This window comes from Phacochoerus africanus, chromosome 13 (assembly GCF_016906955.1).
Source record: "Phacochoerus africanus isolate WHEZ1 chromosome 13, ROS_Pafr_v1, whole genome shotgun sequence".
NCBI lineage: Eukaryota > Metazoa > Chordata > Mammalia > Artiodactyla > Suidae > Phacochoerus > Phacochoerus africanus.
The window spans coordinates 66,630,128-66,648,462 of NC_062556.1; the positions used below are offsets into that span (position 1 = coordinate 66,630,128).

The 18,335-nt window shown below is 41.3% G+C and overlaps 1 protein-coding gene across 1 annotated transcript in view; it reads left to right on the top strand.

Annotated features, from left to right (window-relative positions):
- Window positions 1–884: 884 nt before the first annotated feature.
- Window positions 885–18,335, top strand: part of IPO5 (importin 5) — a 41,467-nt gene continuing 24,016 nt past the window's right edge. The window contains exons 1-8 of the mRNA XM_047755932.1: window positions 885–1,031; window positions 6,531–6,611; window positions 9,520–9,712; window positions 12,531–12,633; window positions 13,513–13,609; window positions 13,798–13,902; window positions 16,784–16,906; window positions 16,992–17,112. Of these exons, the coding sequence (XP_047611888.1) occupies window positions 942–1,031; window positions 6,531–6,611; window positions 9,520–9,712; window positions 12,531–12,633; window positions 13,513–13,609; window positions 13,798–13,902; window positions 16,784–16,906; window positions 16,992–17,112 (913 nt within the window). The 5' untranslated portion in view covers window positions 885–941. The remainder of the gene's footprint in view (window positions 1,032–6,530; window positions 6,612–9,519; window positions 9,713–12,530; window positions 12,634–13,512; window positions 13,610–13,797; window positions 13,903–16,783; window positions 16,907–16,991; window positions 17,113–18,335) is intronic.

Genomic DNA, 18,335 nt, shown 5'->3' on the forward strand with positions numbered 1-18,335 from the left:
ACAGGGAATTCAAAGGAATAGCCAAGGATCCTAGGGTGGTAAAAGAGGGGGAGGCAAATGCGCTCCGTGTACATCTCAGAGGACAGCGGGCTGGTGGTGGGTAGGCCTGGCCGGAGAGCCCGGGGCTGAGTAACCCCTCTTCCGGGCAAGCCCAGCGCGTGAGTCACCAGTGAGGTGTCGGGAGGAAGGGGCTGCCTGAGTCATAGCCCTTGGGGAGGTCGGAGGGTCTAACCGGTGCGAGGATCTGTGGAGCTGGGGGTGGACTTTAAGTCGGAAGTGGATTTTGGATTTCGAAATCCACTCCCTCCCTTCTTCTGGGATGGGGAATCTAGGGTCTCTGGGGCCGGGGTGGAGGGGGAGAGGGAAGGACTGGAGCTGGGGGCGCTCCCGAGGTCGCAGGGAGGAGCTTAGCCGGCTAGCGGGGGAGGAGGCCGGCCAGCCCGGGGCGCCGAAATCTCCCGCGCTCTGGAGCTGGCCCCTCCTCCCCAGCCGGGCCTTACGCCCCTCGCAGCCGCCAGGCCGGCCAGCCGGCTCCTCCCGCCCTCCCCACCACGCAGCGGCAGCCACAGCTGAGCGGCCGAGTCCCCGCCCGACCCTGCCCGCGCCGAGCCCGGCGGCCCGCCGCGCGCCGCCAGTGACGGCACTGCAGGGTGCGTGGCCAATCGGCGCGGCCCCCGAGGAGAGGCCTCGGCCCCGCCCCCCGCGCTCAGGGCCAATGGGACGCTGGCGCCGGTGGCCGCGGCGGGGTGAGGGGTCGCGAGGCCCCGCCCCGTCCTCCCCTTTCCCCTTTGCCCCGCCCTTTCCCGCCCGGCCCCCCAGCCCCAAGCCGCTGCTGGTGCCGGTCCCCGCGCTGGGCCCGCCCACGCCCCTCCCGCCGGCCCGCCAGAGCGCCTCACAGCGCCTGTCTCCCCTCCCTCCTTCTCTCTCTCACGCCTAGCGCAATGGCGGCGGCCGCGGCGGAGCAGCAACAGTTCTACCTGCTCCTGGGAAACCTGCTCAGCCCCGACAATGTGGTCCGGAAACAGGCAGAGGTAACCGAGCTCGCCGCCCCGGACTTCGCGCTCCGGCCGGCGCGCCGACCCTTCCCCTGACGCCGCCCGCTGGGCCTCGGCAGCTCCGCCGCTGCCGCGCAGGCCGGGCCGGCCGGGCGGCGGCCGCGCAGCCCACGTGTGAGGTGGCCCGCGGCTCCCGGCGGTGCCCCCGGGCTCTTCCGGCCCTTGCAGCCGCGGTGCCCGGCGCCAGTTACCTCGTCGCCGCGGTTCACACACGTGCGGCTGCTACTGACATGCTGCCCCCGCCCAGATGGGGAAGCCGGGCGGCAGGGACAGGGAGGGATGGGGGGTGTGGGGCGGGCCCCGGGGCTCCCCTCGCTCCTTTCTCACTTTCCCCTGCTGGGAGCCTCCCCAGCCCTTCCAGCGGCGCTCTGCACCCTGTCCAGCCCTTTGGTTCCCCCAAACCCTGGTTTCTCCCTGACCCGTCACCCCTGCTTCTCCCCTGCCCCTCACTCTTCACACGCCGTCTGTCCCTCTTGTCCCCATTCGCTCCTATTGAAATGTGTGCCTTGCCTTCTCGGCTTCCCTCTGTCTCTTTCCATTTAGTCCCTTTTCTGTCTGGTTCCTAACGTCAGAAGCCGGATTTCCCTCCCCAGCCACCCCCCAATTGTGTGAAGTTGCCTTTAGGATTTCTTTCTAAGCATCTTGTACCTCCCTTTGCTCATCCATCAGATAAATTTTCCTTGATCTCTAGAGAGTTGTGTTCTTATAAATGGGATGTCCTGGGACTTTTCGTTGTCTTAACTGGGCCAGTGCCATATGTTTAAGCTTTTAATTTCTCTAAATCAACCTGAATCTTTTTTTTTAACCACCTCTGGCTCCTGACCTCCAAAGTGTGGAGCTGTTAATAAAGTTTCAAGAGACAGTATTTCAGAGTTATCTGCAAGTAGGTATTTACCAAGTGGGAGTATCGTGCGCTTGGTTCTATGGAAGACTGTTAGTACTAAGTCGGTGTGGAGATGCGATTTGAGACACTTCAGGGGAAGGGCAGAAACTTTGCAGTTTCTATGCAGTGCATTATTTAACCCTATCCTCAAACCTGATTGTATATGGAGTTCTTTGCCACCACATGATGGAAGATTTTTACAAGATTCAGTGGAGCATGTTCAGCCAGATGTTTTTACAGAATAGAAATGGACTTTCGCATAGTTAATGAAATTGGGGGACAGATCCTCCTCTGGGCTCTGGGATTTGTAGTTGTCTTTAAAATCACAACATCAGCAGATTGAGGATCTGCCGCTTATGCTTAGTGGTTTTATGATCTGTAAAGTATATACACTGGAAGTTCAGTTTCCTATGAAAAGCACTTTAAACAGTTATCAACTTTATTCTTAAAGACTTTTTCGATTCATTTACTATACATGTAATACATAATCAGGGTAAAAATTCAAGCTGCAAATAGTTTTTTATCCCATTCCCCAAAGGACACTTTTGAGTGTTGAATCTTTCTTGCAGATATCTTTATGAGAGTGTATGTATACATTTAATTTTTACATGCATGGGCTTTTAATATGCATCCTCTTGTGCAACCTGGAATTTTCACTCATTGTGTTTCACTTTGTCACCTTAGGGGTTTTGTTTGTTTGTTTGTTGTTTGTTCTTAAGCAACTATAGATGAGTTTACTCTGCTAACCACCTATGAATGGACATTGAGGCTTCCAGTGTCCACTCCTAAAAATAGTGCTGCACATAGGAGCACATCTATACCTATCTTTTCAGGCTTTGCCAGATTTCTTTGTGGAATATTTGTCCTTAAAAGTCATGTGCATTTATTAGTTGCCTCAATTTCCACTGCTGTCAGTGGGATATGATGAGCCTATTAAAAAAAAATTTTTTTTTAATGCTTTGTGCTAACTCTAGAGGTAATTCTTCACTAAAGTAAGTTCTTAATCCCAACCCATAATAGAAATTTCCATGTGTTACAAAGCAGAACAGCATTGTAATTAGTAAGCTAGTTTAATTCTCCCTCTTCCCTCCAGTTGCTTAAGTCTCTATTGTCAAGCCTAGTGGGGAATCTCTCTTCTATTGAACTAAATACCAATGTCTGGTTCAGCTTGAATTCCAATTGGTGCCTGTTGTAAATCTTTTATCACTCCCATCACTTTGGGGATAGTTAGCAGCATTCAGCACATTTTCTCATAAAGAACAATTGAAAATGAGTACTGTTATTCTCTTACTCTTTTTATTCTTAGTGAAAACATTCACATACTATATTTTTACTTTGATTGTATATGCTGGGAATATTCTAATATGTAAAATAAGTACTACATTGTAGAATTTCCTTAACTTGACAAAAAAATGGCAAATGAGTGGAAGGTCCCTGGCACATATACCACTAAACTGGTCTGTAAATAGAACTTCTCAGGAAAGAAACATATTTGAAAGAGAAATGGCTGTGCATAACAATACCTTAATACCATCTCTTTTTTTTTTTTTGTAATGCCTTATGAAATGCCTTTTATAAGCAAGCAAAGTAAATAAAATGAATATTACAGTCTGGTATAGCAAATAAAAGAATTTTTTTTGAACTAAAGGATTGGCAAGGGGTCAGTAAATACCTTTATAATTTACTCAGTCAAAATAAAAATACTTAGTTGACACATAAATACCAAACCGTTGACTGCGGTGACTTGTTTTATATTCAAATGTGAAGTCAAATGCAGTAAAAGACTTGCTATATTTTGTTGAAATCATTGAATGGCTTCAAAACTTTAAAAAGTTTTAAAGCTTTTTCCATGGTGTAAACTATTTGATAGGCTCTATATCTTATTTTTATTAAATCTTTAAAAAATTTGATCATTAACTTTACCACAAATGTTTCTGATATTTGATATGATTTAAATGCCCCTAAGTCTCAAGACTCAATAATTAACATGAATGAGTGATGGAACAGATAATTGACAGGTATTCCAAAGTTGTATGTCCATGGCACTTCATGACTTGACATTTTTATGACATAAGTCCTGAGTATTTCACTAATTGTGGATTTTATATTCTCAACTTATTCCATTGACTTGTTCCTCATTGATTCTAGTACAGCACTTCATTAATGAGACTTGAATTGAAGGAGGGCAGCATATTGACAATTTCCCCTGACTTTTGAGGAACCAGGGTGTTGACTAGGTAATAAAGTTGTTGGTCCCCTCTTTACATGTCTGTGTACGAGGTGGGCTTGCCATAAATAGTATGGAGTGAGCCAGGTGAGTGCATATTAGCATTTCTCCCTTGTGCAGGGGAGGAGAAGTCGGCTTTTTATTATGTGATTGTGTATGGTGGTATCAAATGTTAATTGCGCTTTTATTTGCAGTGACACTGGTAACATTCACTGACCCTGCCTGGACTAGTGCTGGGAATATTCTTAGGAAAATCCTTTGTGTTTGCCATACTCTGATGTGCTAGGTGCTGGGAATACAATGGAGAAGAGATACCATCTCTTTGTTTAGATTAAGTAGACTGAGTAGTCTACTTAGGTTAAGAAAAGTTATTCCTTTGGTCTTGATTTTATGGCTATGACCTTTTTGCCAAACTCTATCCATGACCAGTGTCATGGTGTAAATGTGTTACTGGGCCTGGCTTGTCACCCTGGCATAGAGCAAGTGGAGGAAACCCTCTCTCGGGAGTCAGATGTCATACTACACTCTCCTCCCATTGGCTTTTAATTTGTTATGGGATAGACTTGAATATTTGGCTTACTGTTTATAACACGTTTTCTGTGCTATCTTAATGGAGAATTTTTTCCCCACTTGATTTAGACCACTGGAAATTTAAGTGTTAAACTTAGAGCATCTACAGGGCATTAGCGGCAAAGCTAGGACAAGGGATAAAAGGACATTTTTATTGTTCTGTGATTGACTTGATTAAATGAAAAAAATATACTGGTTTTTGAGTTGCTTTGATAAAGATTAAATGAAAAATGTCAAGGTACATATCCATATTTGCAATCATCTTGTGAATATCTTTACATAAATTATCTCATTTCTGGATAAATAAATTCAGACCATCTTCTCTCCTCAGCTGTGAATACTTTTTGTCACAGTTTTTCAGCATTGTTAGGTTCCTATTTGCTTATGTGCTAGAGAGGAACTTTGAGATTATCAGAAGATTTTGAATTTTCTTTTCCCCAAATTGTGTTCTTCCCCAGACTGAGATATGTTTCAGAAGTTTGACGACTGTGTAACAGTGAGTACACAAAATCGGTTGTTTGCTGGAGTCAGGCCTCAGGTGAAACCTAGAGAGAGCATTCAGTGCCAGGGAGATTTGGGGTACAGTTGGCCTTTTTGCTATTTATTATCTGTGACCTCGAGCAAGTCTTTTAACTTGTGAGCTTTTATTTCCTCACCTGTCGGTATCTGGGGGAAACCACAGAGCGCCAGACAAATGGGCGGTGTAGACTCAGAGGAGCGCAGTTTTCCCTCCCTGTCCTCTTCCCTTCTGTTCAGAGAGAAACTAGGTAGATTTTAGGGGGTGGTAGCTGTTGCAGAGTAGACAAGCTCTTTGAATTTAGACTGCCAAGAAATGAACATGTTGGCTACATTATACCTTTAAAGTGGATAGATGAGAATATATTTATTTCTTTATTAAGAGGCTTCTTGGGGAAAACAATTCCAAGTGTGCTTAAAATAATGATTTCTTTTCCACATTAAAAGACTGTTGTTATTAGAAATTATATGCATGTAAATGGTGTATATACCTTAGCTTACTTTTGTAGATATCTTATACTTAGGCCTTATTTTTGATCCACTCTGACAGTCTGCCTTTTAATGGGTATCCATTTTTTATTGTTAACCAATTTGCTCTCATTTTATATTATTAATGGAGAAGGAAAGAATGTCCTGAGTCACAAAACCTAGATTTCTGGACCTATTAAAATGATATTAAAGGAATGATGTTAACTTTCCTGGCCAGTTTTCTCCTGACTGTAGTTACTGATGTATACAGTATAGTTTCTGGATAATCCTTGCTTCAACAAAAATGTAGCGTAAAGAATTTGAATACTTGCCCTTTCTCTGACTTGCTTCATCTTGAGGGTACGTCTCTGCTGGTTGTAAGTAGTAATTTGAACCAATTCTACATCGTCTGGTCTGAAAAAGGTTGACAAGATAAGCAGTTTTCCATGATGTAAGGGAATATTGAGTGAGCACTTCCTTTGCAGCAGCGTAGCTCAAATCACATTGAACACGTTTTTGGTTCTCTTAGGCCTTGAGCTTTATTAATCTGAGGAGCCTAAGTTGAGAAAACGTGTACATAGATCAGAAAAGTCTATATCAGAGATAAGGGTGGAAAGGAACTTGATAAGGAATTCCCTCTGTATCCTCTCTTTCCTGACCTGTCGGAAGTGTGTTCTCTGTCTCAGAAGACTTTCCCATTAGACCTAGATTGTGTGGCTTCTCACGCATGGATCTTTCCTGCTCTTCTCACCTCCTTTCACTGTGTACTCATGAAGTTTTCTAACCTCTGATGTTTTTCTTTGTCATGTAGGAAACCTACGAGAACATCCCAGGCCAGTCGAAGATCACATTCCTCTTACAGGCCATCCGAAACACAACAGCTGCTGAGGAGGTACTACTCTAATGCTTGAGTATGACTTTCTTACAGACAAGTTGGGGACTAGATGGTGGTCAGAGTGGCTAATGGGAACTGTTGTTTACTGCATAGGCATGAACAGAACTTTGAACTTAATTCTTTGCTAAAAGCTACTTTGGAGTTAGAATTTTTTTGATGTATTCTCTATTAAGAATGAGATTTCCCCCAGGTAAGATGACATATCCAGAATGTTTTAAAATTAGTGGTTCTTAGGAGTTTCCATTGCGACTCAGCAGGTTATGAACCCAACTAGTATCCATGAGGATGTGGATTTGATTCCTGGCCTTGCTCAGTGGGCTAGGGATCCAATGTTGCCATGAGCTGTGGTGTAGATCACAGACATGGCTCAGATCTAACATTGCTGTGGCTGTGGTATAGGCCGGCGGCTGCAGTTCCAATTTGACCCCTAGCCTGGGAACTTCATATTGCAACAGGTGTGGCCCTAAAAAGAAAAAAAAAACAAAAACAGTGGTTCTTAAATCATTACATAAAAGTATTAAATTTAGGTGATTTCTTTAGCTATAAAACTTCTTTTTCCTTACTGCTTTTCTATGCATTGAGCAACTAATTTTCTCAAAAGTGATTGTTTTGTTTTGTTTTGTCTTTTAGGGCCGAACTCTTGGCATATGGACGTTCCCAGGCTAGGAGTCAAGTTGGAGCTACAGCTGCCAGCCTACACCACAGCCACAGTGACGAGGATTTGAGCCACATCTGTGACCTACACCACTGCTCACAGCAACGCTGGATTCTTAACCCACTGAGCAAGGCCAGGGATCAGACCCAAGTGCTCATGGATCCTAGTCAGGATTGTTAACAGCTGAGCCATGAAGGGAACTTCCAAAAGTAATATTCGTGATTATAGTAAATGTTAGTTGCATGACCTCTATTATGGAAAAGACATCAAAATACCTAAGTCTAGAAAACTTATTCCACCTAGGAAACATGGCATTTAATATTTGTAAACTGAAGCTTCATTGCTAACAGTCACACTATATATAAAGTGCTTACATTAACACATGATGGAAATGAAATCAGACTAATCTTATACATAGAACTACACCTGACTTCTAGTCAGTCAGTTTAAACTGGCGATTTAGTGTTTGCTGATAACACTAGAAAACGCTATACAAGTGCCCTAGTTTTTAAAAACAGGTGATAAAAGGCACTTCTTCACTTGTGTAACATACCCGTTTTCTTTAATTCAAAATAAATGTCACATATAAAGAACAAACATAGAAGTGACTTAAATCTCTAATAAAACAGTTGACTGTTTAACTTTTTAAAAATTGATGCACATTAGCTGCAAAACATTTTAAAGCCAGAATAATATGAAAATTAAATTTTATTTTTGAAAACCTGTATTGAACCCTATTTAGATCTTGCTTTGATTTAGGAATTGGATGATGGTAATGAATGAACTTCAGCATCTTGATTGTGGCATCACAGATCAGTGTATGTATAAGAAGAATTGCACATGGAATTCCTATAGTGGCTCAGCAGAAACGAATCTTACTAGTATCCATGAAGACAAGGGTTCAATCCCTGGCCTCGCTCAGTGGATTAAGGATCTGGCCTTGCCGTGAGCCGTGGTGTAGGTCACAGATGTGGCTTGGATCTGGAGTTGCTGTGGTTGTGGCATAGGCCAGCAGCTGCAGCTCTGATTCAACCCCTAAACTGGAAACTCATATGCTGCAGATGCCATTCTAAAAACAAAACAAAACAGAATTGCATAAATTTTAATCACTGTTTAACCCCTCTGAATCCTTTCTAGAGCATAAGTTAAATTTTTTAAAAAGTTTGCTCTCTGCCAAAAGTGATTCTGGTGTTTCTCAGTGAGAAATAAATGGGGAATGGCAAATTTTATTTGTATGGCTTAACTCGTTTGTTGTTGGTCACAGTCTCAAAGTAATTATAGGGATGAGTACCTGCACTGAAGGAAAAAAGAACATGAAAAATTGGGTTTGGGGTTTAATATTTTCAATGGCTTGTTGGCTTTTTTTTTTGCTTTTGCTTTTAGGGCTATACCTGCAGCGTATGGAAGTTCCTAGGCTAGAGGTCAACTGCTGGCCTACACCACAGCAATATGGGATCTGAGCTGTGTCTGTGACCTACACCACAGCTCACAGCACAGCCAGATAACCAACCCACTGAGTGGGGCCAGGAATTGAACCTACATCCTCGTGGGTCACTAGTTGGGTTCATTACCGCTAATCCACACAAGAACTCCAATATAAAATTTTAGAATAGCATCTGTCTCAGCTTTTCTTTTAATAATCTGAAGGAATATTATACTGAATTTAAATACGTTTTACAGATTTGAAAATGGGATAAGTATATGCATTGATTGAGATTAGTACTTTTTAGGTATTGGTAACTTGTAATGTTTGCATGAATGAAGTGCACACATAAATGGATTTGAAAACATTTTATCTCAAGTTAATGAAAGGAAGCCTAAGGTTAGGTAGGAAAGGCACTTTATGTACTAGAATAAGAGCCAGATATAGAGAGGTAAGAAAAGAGCATTGTAGGGTTTGTGATTTATATTAAGGTTTGTTTTTTTTCCGAAGAATATATTTACAACAGGAATTAAAGGTTTGTCATTGCTAAGATATGTGTTCCTAATCAAGATCTAATATGTTCAGGGCTTTTCCTCAGCTGTGAAAAATACCATTTGTGTGGCATTTCCTGCTTATAGACTAATGTGATTAGAGAGATTTTTACATCTTTTACCTTTAAAAAAAAAAAAAAAAACTTAACGAAGTGCTTTTGAAATAAATTGTAAAAGTAGAATAGTAAAATACATCAGTGGCAGAGTGGACATAGTTTGTTGGAAGTTTCTTCTCTAGTAAGACACGAAGTTATTAACAGTGTTATCTATTTATAGGCTAGACAAATGGCTGCCGTTCTCCTAAGACGTCTTTTGTCCTCTGCGTTTGATGAAGTCTATCCAACTCTTCCCACTGATGTTCAGACTGCCATCAAGAGTGAGCTACTAATGATTATTCAAATGGAAACACAATCTAGCATGAGGAAAAAAATTTGTGATATTGCAGCAGAGTTGGCCAGGAATTTAATAGGTAAGTATGCAAACGCATTTATCATTGTGTTGTAGAAGAAAATGAGTACATATATTTTGTTAAATGGAATCTTGGAGGAAGATGCACAAGTACTTGAGTACCATTTATCATGTGTGAAATGAGAGTGTTATCAATTCTGCATTGAAGAATTCCCATTGTGGAGTTCCCGTCATGGCTCAGCAGTTAACAAACCCGACTAGCATCCATGAGGATGTGGGTTCGAGCCCTGGCCTCACTCAGTGGGTTAAGAATCTGGCATTGCCTTGAGCTGTGGCTTAGGTTGCAGATGTGACTCAGATCCCATGTTGCAGTGGCTGTGGTATAGGCCAGCAGCTTCAATTAGACCCCTAGCCTTCCATATACTGCAGGTTCAGCCCTAAAAAGAAAAAAAAAAATCTGCATTTAAAGCCAAAAATTGCAGATGTTTGTGAAATGCACATGCAGTACTATCCTATTGATCTTTAAAACTATTTTTCCATGTGGAGAAATAATTTGCTAGTTTACTTGAAAATTGTGAGTTTTATTTTCTTAATCTGTAAAGTTTTGGAAGCATAATCTAACTTAAAAACTAGCCAGTAAAAGTAGAAATCAGTGAACTCTAGGTGGTGTTTTGCTGTTCTTTGTTTGTAGATGAAACGCAAATGCTTATACCACTATACTATGTTCATTATTAAATGCCCAAAATTATTTTTAAAGGATAAGGTAAATGAAAACATCTAAAAATGCATTTTATCCACAGCCAGAACTCTATTTGGTTACACTAAAAACAATAACATAATTGAATAAGCTTTGTTATTTTTTGACACATTCACACATGATTTTAAATTTGGTTCATTTAGGTGACATTTTTAAAGGTTGAAAAGAATATCTCCCTAAGATAATACTAAATGGGAGAATGTTGTTGTGCTTAGTAAATCGTGGCACAGAGTTTTCCGTGTCCACTGCTAGTAATGCTGGTGTTCTTGTTCAATTCAACTTATTCATTAAGCCAATTCTTTTTTTTTTTTTCTTTTTGTCTTTTTAGGGCCGCACCCCCGACATATGGAGGTTCCCAGGCTAGGGATCTAATGGGAGCTGTTGCTGCCAGCCTACACCACAGCCACAGCAACGCCAGATCCGAGCCGTATCTGCGACCTATACCACAGCTCACGGCAACGCCAGATCCTTAACCCACTGAGCCAGGCCAGGGAACAAACCCACAATCTCATGGTTCCCAGTCAGATTCGTTTCCTCTGAGCCACATCAGGAACTCTGATTAAGCCAATTCTTGAAAACTAATAGGAAATGTATTAAATTTTTGTGTTTTAACTAAGTTCTAAATCCACAGAAACTTGAATTTTTTAAATAACTTGGGAAGTTCTGTTTTTAAGTGCAGATAGGAATTTTTGGAGGTTACATCATTTCTAACTCAAAAATCTCTTTAATAATGGAAGCATTTCCAAAATGTTTCAAAGTGCTCTCTGCATAAATTTTTTTGTCAGCACACTTTTCGTTTCAGAGAATTTCAGCAAATATGCAGCTAATTTTTGAAAAAGAAAAAATGTGTAGGTCATCTGTATTTTCTATAACTCCTAAGTACTTTGGGTCAGTAAGACCAGTGAGTCTCTTAACTGGTTCAATAGGTTTTTGTGGTTGTTCATTTTTATTGCAAAATATCACAAAAATCTATATTTTAAAATCCTATTAAAATGTAAACACAGGAGTTCCCGTCGTGGCGCAGTGGTTAACGAATCCGACTAGGAACCATGACGTTGCGGGTTCGGTCCCTGCCCTTGCTCAGTGGGTTAACGATCCGGCGTTGCCGTGAGCTGTGGTGTAGGTTGCAGACGCGGCTCGGATCCCGCGTTGCTGTGGCTCTGGTGTAGGCCGGTGGCTACAGCTCCGATTCAACCCCTAGCCTGGGAATCTCCATATGCCGAGGGAGCGGCCCAAGACCAAGAAATAGCAAAAAGACAAAAAAAAATGTAAACACATTAAGGAGTTCCTGTCCTGGCTCAGTGGGAACAAATCTGACTAGTATTCATGAGGACACAGGCTTGATCCCTGGCCTTGCTCATTGGCTTAAGGATCCAGCGTTGCTGCAGGTTGTGGTGTAGGTCACAGATGCAGCTCGGATCTGCTGTGGCTGTGGCTGTGGTGTAGGCTGGCACCTACAGTTCTGCTTCAACCTCTAGCCTGGGAACCGCCATATGCCGCAGGAGTGACCCTAAAAAGACAATCAGTAAATAAAATGTAAACACATTGATAACATCCTGTAGCACTTAAAACTGCCAAGTATGAGCACTGCTGTGGGATTCTCATTCCCAGTCTTCAGTTTGCAAGTAGTAATTATTTTGGTTTCAAGACCTGTTATCAAATATTATTAGCTTTGCCTACTTTTTATTTTTAATTTTTTTTGTCTTTTCTAGGGCCGCACCCTGCAGCATATGGAGGTTCCCAGGCTAGGGATCTAATTGGAATTGTAGCCGCTGGCCTATACCAGGGCCATTTGCCTACTTTTTAAACTCTAATATCAATAGTATGTGTGAAGGATTCAACTAGTCAAGATAGTGAAGTGTGCTTCCTTTTCTCTAAACCTCACTCTTGAGAAATAACTACTGCTCACACCTGTGCTTCTGTAATCCAGATGCACCCAATTGCTTTTTACTAGATTATGCCAATTTATGGTTAAAGGACTTAAATTTTATCGGGGTTTTTGTAAAAACATAGCGAAAGTGATATTTTCTACAGCTACATATTTTGAAATGAAAGGATTCCCTCTTAATATTTTGAAGTTTTTTGATTCCTACACCTTACACCTGAAATTCTTTCCTTTTAGATGAGGATGGCAACAACCAATGGCCTGAAGGTTTGAAGTTCCTTTTTGATTCAGTCAGCTCTCAAAATATGGGACTGCGGGAAGCTGCCCTTCATATTTTCTGGTACAGACATTGATCTAATTTGGGAGGAAAGTTTAATGTTATGAATGACCAAAGCACAGTTTCATTGATTGTTTTAGTGTAGCTTAACTTTTTAGATTTAAATAATGCCTTTAGACAATCTTTGTATTTGTGTTGGAAGCAAAATTGAAAAGAAAACTTTTTACGTCCTGATCCTGTTTTGGATCAGGAACAGAAACAAAGATTCTCTGCAGTTTTCTCTCCTTTATTCTTAGACTTGGACGGCCTGAGTCACCAAGGCTGGAGCAGGCTGCAAGCATGGTTGTTACGGTTACTGTCTGAAACCCTGTGTTTGCTCTGGTCCCATCCTGTGCTCCAGACTAGCTTCCCGCTGGGGTGGGTGTGCACCTGTGTCGCCTTTGCTCCCAATCTGATCCTCTCCAGGATGTTTGTTTCTGTTCACCTGACCCCAGGCAGCATTGCGGGGATGGATAGGTGACCCCGGGCAGCATTGCTTGGAGGATGTTTAGCTTTAAGGATTAATGCACTTTTCACTGAGGCAGATGTGTAATTAGATATTGTAATACTATATTACTAAGATATAGTACAGTTTTAAAGAGTGCTTTGGGAGTTCCCGTTGTGACGCAGTGGTTAACGGGATCCAACTAGAAACCATGAGGTTTCAGGTTCCATCTCTGGCCTTGCTCAGTGGGTTAAGGATCCGGTGTTGCTGTGAGCTGTGGTGTAGGTCGCAGACGTGGCTCGGATCCATTGTTGCTGTGGTTGTGGTGTAGGCTGGTGGCCACAGCTCCGATTCGACCCCTAGCCTGGGAACCTCCATATGCCATGGGAGCGGCCCTAGAAAAGGCAAAAAGACAAAAAAAATAAAATAAGTAAAGAGTGCTTTGGATCATTTTTCAGGAACTTTCCTGGAATTTTTGGGAATCAACAGCAGCACTATTTAGACGTCATCAAACGGATGTTAGTTCAGTGTATGCAAGATCAGGAACATCCTTCGGTAAATAATTTCAATTCCTTCAGTATTAACACTTAATGTGACATCTAACTTGTGAATGAAATGTATATGTTTGGAGATTGCTTTTATATTAACATAATAAATACTAGTTTTACTGATAAAAATTATCATTGAGTGAAGCATCCACCAAGAATTTCTCACGTTTGGCATTTTTACTCTCTTCCTTTTAGATCAGGACATTATCTGCTAGAGCTACCGCTGCATTTATACTTGCAAACGAGCATAATGTTGCTCTGTTCAAACATTTTGCAGACTTGTTACCTGGATTCTTACAGGTAAGAAAACAGTTTTGAATAGATGATAATGATATCCTTGGTTTTCTGTTACTTAAATTCTCATCAGAGTTCTTGTAATGTATTCATTCATTCAGTAAATATGTGTTGCCTATTATGTGCCAGCTGGAGACCCAGCAGTGAACAAAACATGCACGACTCTGTTCCCATTGATTTACACCTTTGGTCTCTTAGTTTCCCATTTTTTTCTGTAGGGCAGATGTTATAAGCAACTTACTATAGGCTATTTCTAATAGAACATAGGTTATTCTTACATAGGCTATTTCTAATAGAACATAGGTTTTCTTACTGTAGGCTATTTCTAATAGAACATAGGTTTTCTTACTATAGGCTATTTCTAATAGAACATAGGTTTTCTTACTATAGGCTATTTCTAATAGAACATAGGTTTTCTTACTATAGGTTGTTTCTAATAGAAAGAACATAGGTTATTTCTTACATAGGCTATTTCTAATAGAACATAGGTTATTTCTTACGTAGGCTGTTTCTAGTGGAACATAGGTTATTTCTAATAGAATGACCAAGCACCTATGAAATGTGATGCCCTTTTTATACAAGGAGAGGTGAGGGGTGAGGGATAAGGAATCGTGCCCAAGGCCACAGTGTTGCTAAGTGGCGAAGTCCTGCACGACTCAAGCCCAGATCGGACTGCAGTCTTGGCTGTTAAATACAGGGCTTGTTAATAGTTTGTATTATGAAGTAGTTTATGATTAATTAACATTCCTGGATCATAAGGATAACTTACTTTAAGGACCCTTGCCTCAATCAGAAAGTGAAATAAGCTTATGTAAATTAGAATGGTTTGTCTCAGCCTAGTGAGACCTCAAGCCCCCGCCCCCTGCCGCCACTTTTTGCCACACGCTTATCAGTTTCCTTTGCTTCATTCCAGCAAGGAAAGCCACCGTCCTCGATCAAGCCCCCTTTTATAACAAGTATTTTTAACTTTCCATTAAAATGAAATGCATAGGTACATACACAGGTTTTTGTTTGTTCTTTCCTTCCTTCCTCCCTCTCCTTCCTTCCTCTCCCCCCGCCCTTTCTGTGGAGTTCCCAGGTCAGGGATCAAATCCAAACTGCACTTGGAACCTTTGCCATAGCTGTGGCAAGGCCAGATCCTTACTCACCATGCCAGCACTCCAGAAATGCTGCCGATCCCATGGTGCCACAGCAGGACTCCTTTGCACAAGTGTTTAAATGGTATCAATGTATGGCCTTAGATGGATACAAAGAAGAAATGAGAAGAAAGTAATGCCTAATAAAATGGCATGTTTTTCCACATATAAATGCTAGGGCTTGACCACAAAAGACATAGTAGACTAGATGATTTCTAAGTAACCTATGCAAGTGCAGTAGCTAAAAATGTGGACTAATACAGGGGTATTGGCAGTTTGAACACTGTGATTTTTGTTACTGTTGGTAATTTGAACTGGCAAGTTCCAGAGATAGTGAAGTTCTAGACAAAAATATTTGTTTTTTTGTTTGTTTTTTGTTTTGTTTTGGTTTTTTTTGCTTTTTAGGGTTGCACCTGTGGCGTGTAGAAGTTCCCAGGCTAGGGGTTGAATAGGAACTACAGCTGCCAGCCACAGCTACAGCCACAGCAACCCAGGATCCAAGCCATGAGTGTGACCTACACCGTAGCTCATGGCAACCCCGGATCCTTAACCCACAGAGCGAGGCCAGGGATTGAACTCACATCCTCATGGATACCAGTCGGGTTCGTTACCACCGAGCCACAGTGGGAACTCCCCTATTCATTTTTAATTTGTAGACTATTTAAATGGGGGGGGGGGGGGTCATGGTATGTTAAAACCAGGCAAAAAAGTAGTGTGAGTTAGGTGGTAAGTTCAGGTCATTATAAATGAGCTTTTCTTTTATGTAAGTGTCTGACATTTGTAATCATGTAAGATGCGTGGTAGGAAGGTCAGATGAGTTATATTATAGTTTCACTGATTATAACTTTGACTTAGGTTTAAATCTTTATGTGTTTCTAGTTAACATTAGGCAGAAAGGAAAAATACATAAGGTGATAGGTAGAATGTTTGCATGATGTAGATTGCTATGTTATTATTGCTTTTTAGGACTACATTTGTGGCATATGGAAGTTCCCAGGCTAGGAGTCGAATCGGAGCTGTAGCTTCTGGCCTACACCACAACAACACTAGATCCAATCTGCATCTGCAGCCTACACCACGGCTCACGGCAATGCCGGATCCTTAATCCACTGAGCAAGACCAGGGATTGAACCCGCGTCCTCATGGATACTAGTCAGACTCATTACTGCTGAGCCACAATGGGAATTTCCTAAGTTATTATTTTTTTAATGATTTCTGTTTTTTCCATTATAGTTGATTTACAATGTTCTGTCGATTTTATACTGTACAGCAAAGTGACCCAGTCACACACACATATATACATTCTTTTTCTCACATCATCCTCTATCATACTGCATCATATGTCACTAGATAAAGTTCCCAGTGCGATACAGCAGGATGTCATTGCTTACCCATTCCAAATGCAGTAGTTTGCATCTGTTAACCCCAAGTCTGTTCTCCAAGTCCATGAGTTTCTTTTCTGTGGAAAGGTTTATTTGTGCTGTATTTTAGGTTCCAGATATAAGTGATTTCATAGGGCATTTGTCTTTCTCTGACTTATTTCACTTAGTATGAGATTCTCTAGTTCCATCCATGTTGCTGCAAATGGCATTATTTTCTAAAAAATTATATTATTGTGAACAATTATATTTTAGTGAAAAAAAATACTCTAATGTTTCTGTTGTCTGTCTGCATTTTGATGTTTTGACTAGTGAGGCATCATAGAGTGACTCTTGAACACAGACCTAATTTTTTTATTTCATCTTTTCTAGGCTGTAAATGACTCATGCTACCAGAATGATGATTCAGTCCTAAAATCCCTTGTTGAGATTGCAGACACTGTTCCAAAGTATTTGCGTCCTCATTTGGAAGCTACTTTACAGCTAAGTCTGAAGGTAAATTAAATACGTTAGTAAATGTTCTGTTTATTATTTTCAGTGAGTAAACTGCTAAATATATACAAATACATCTTCTTTGTAGTTGTGTGGCGACACTAGCCTCAATAATATGCAGCGCCAGCTTGCCCTTGAAGTAATTGTGACCCTGTCTGAGACTGCGGCTGCTATGTTAAGAAAACACACCAGTATTGTTGCACAGACTAGTAAGTCAAAAATCTTTAAACAGTTTGTGTTAAGATGGAGAAATTGTTGGATAAATTTGCTGAGAGTTGTGTAAGTCTACGGATTTATTGATAGAATCAGTGTCTTTTCAAAGTCAGGTGAATCTGAAAAATGCACCTGCACTTGCTTAACTGCATGGACCCAACATGGTGGCCATGCTACAGTACCTCAAAACCTTGTAATAGCAGGTACAACTTGTAATACCTGGAAATAAACCAAAAGATAGGCACAAGACCTCTGGGGAAGTTTTGATGACACAGTGAAAGACTAATAGAACCAAATATCAGTACTCCCCATATTAACCTAAAAATTGAGTAAAGTGTCAGCCAAAGTCACAATAGAGTTGGCCGTGATAAGATTGATTCTGAACTTCATGTGGAAGAACATAGGACCTGGAGTAGGCAAAACAATTTTGATGAATAAAAGTACAGATCTTTCCTATCAGCCATGAAGACTGAGAGTTTATAGATGGTGCAGGCGTAGACAGAGAATAGGATGGGAAAAAAGGGTCCAGGAGCAGATCCACTGACATGGAAACAAAGCAGACTTAAAAAGATAATTCATCAAAGGTTGTTGGTACTGCCGGTTATTTCTATGGGAAAAATACACCCCAACCTCAGATATCCTATGAAGCCAAATTTTGTTGATTATTTTATAAATAAAGCTTAATTAGAAAGTGGTTTTAGATTGAGTCAGAAAACACAGATGCTCAATTTGTAGTAAAACAAATGTTTGACCAACCAAATACATCATAAGTGAAATTAAAAGATACACCATAGACTGGGACAAAATAGTTCAGTGCACAACATCAACAAAGTTTTTCGTATCCAGAAAATAGAGGCTGGAAATGGGAAATTTGCTGAAGAGAAGTCCAAAGTAGCTAATGAATGCTGCTCAGCCTCAGCAAGTAAGATGTGATTAGTTGTGGAATACCAGTTGTCAGAAAGTTTGATGATGTCAGGTGTTGGTGAGGGGTGTGGAGCAGGGAGGACTCGAAAGAACACTTCACACCTTGTGCAGTAAGACAGGCCTCCCTCTGAACTTCCCAGAAGAATCGAGTTTATGCTGACCCTTTGAGCCCAGTTCAGTGGGCTTTGGTGATATTAAAGATACTTTTAACAGTTTCATGCCCTGAACACTTGTCACACTTTGTAATAAGAACAAAATTAGGTACAAGCAAAATGTCCACCAATAGCATAATGGA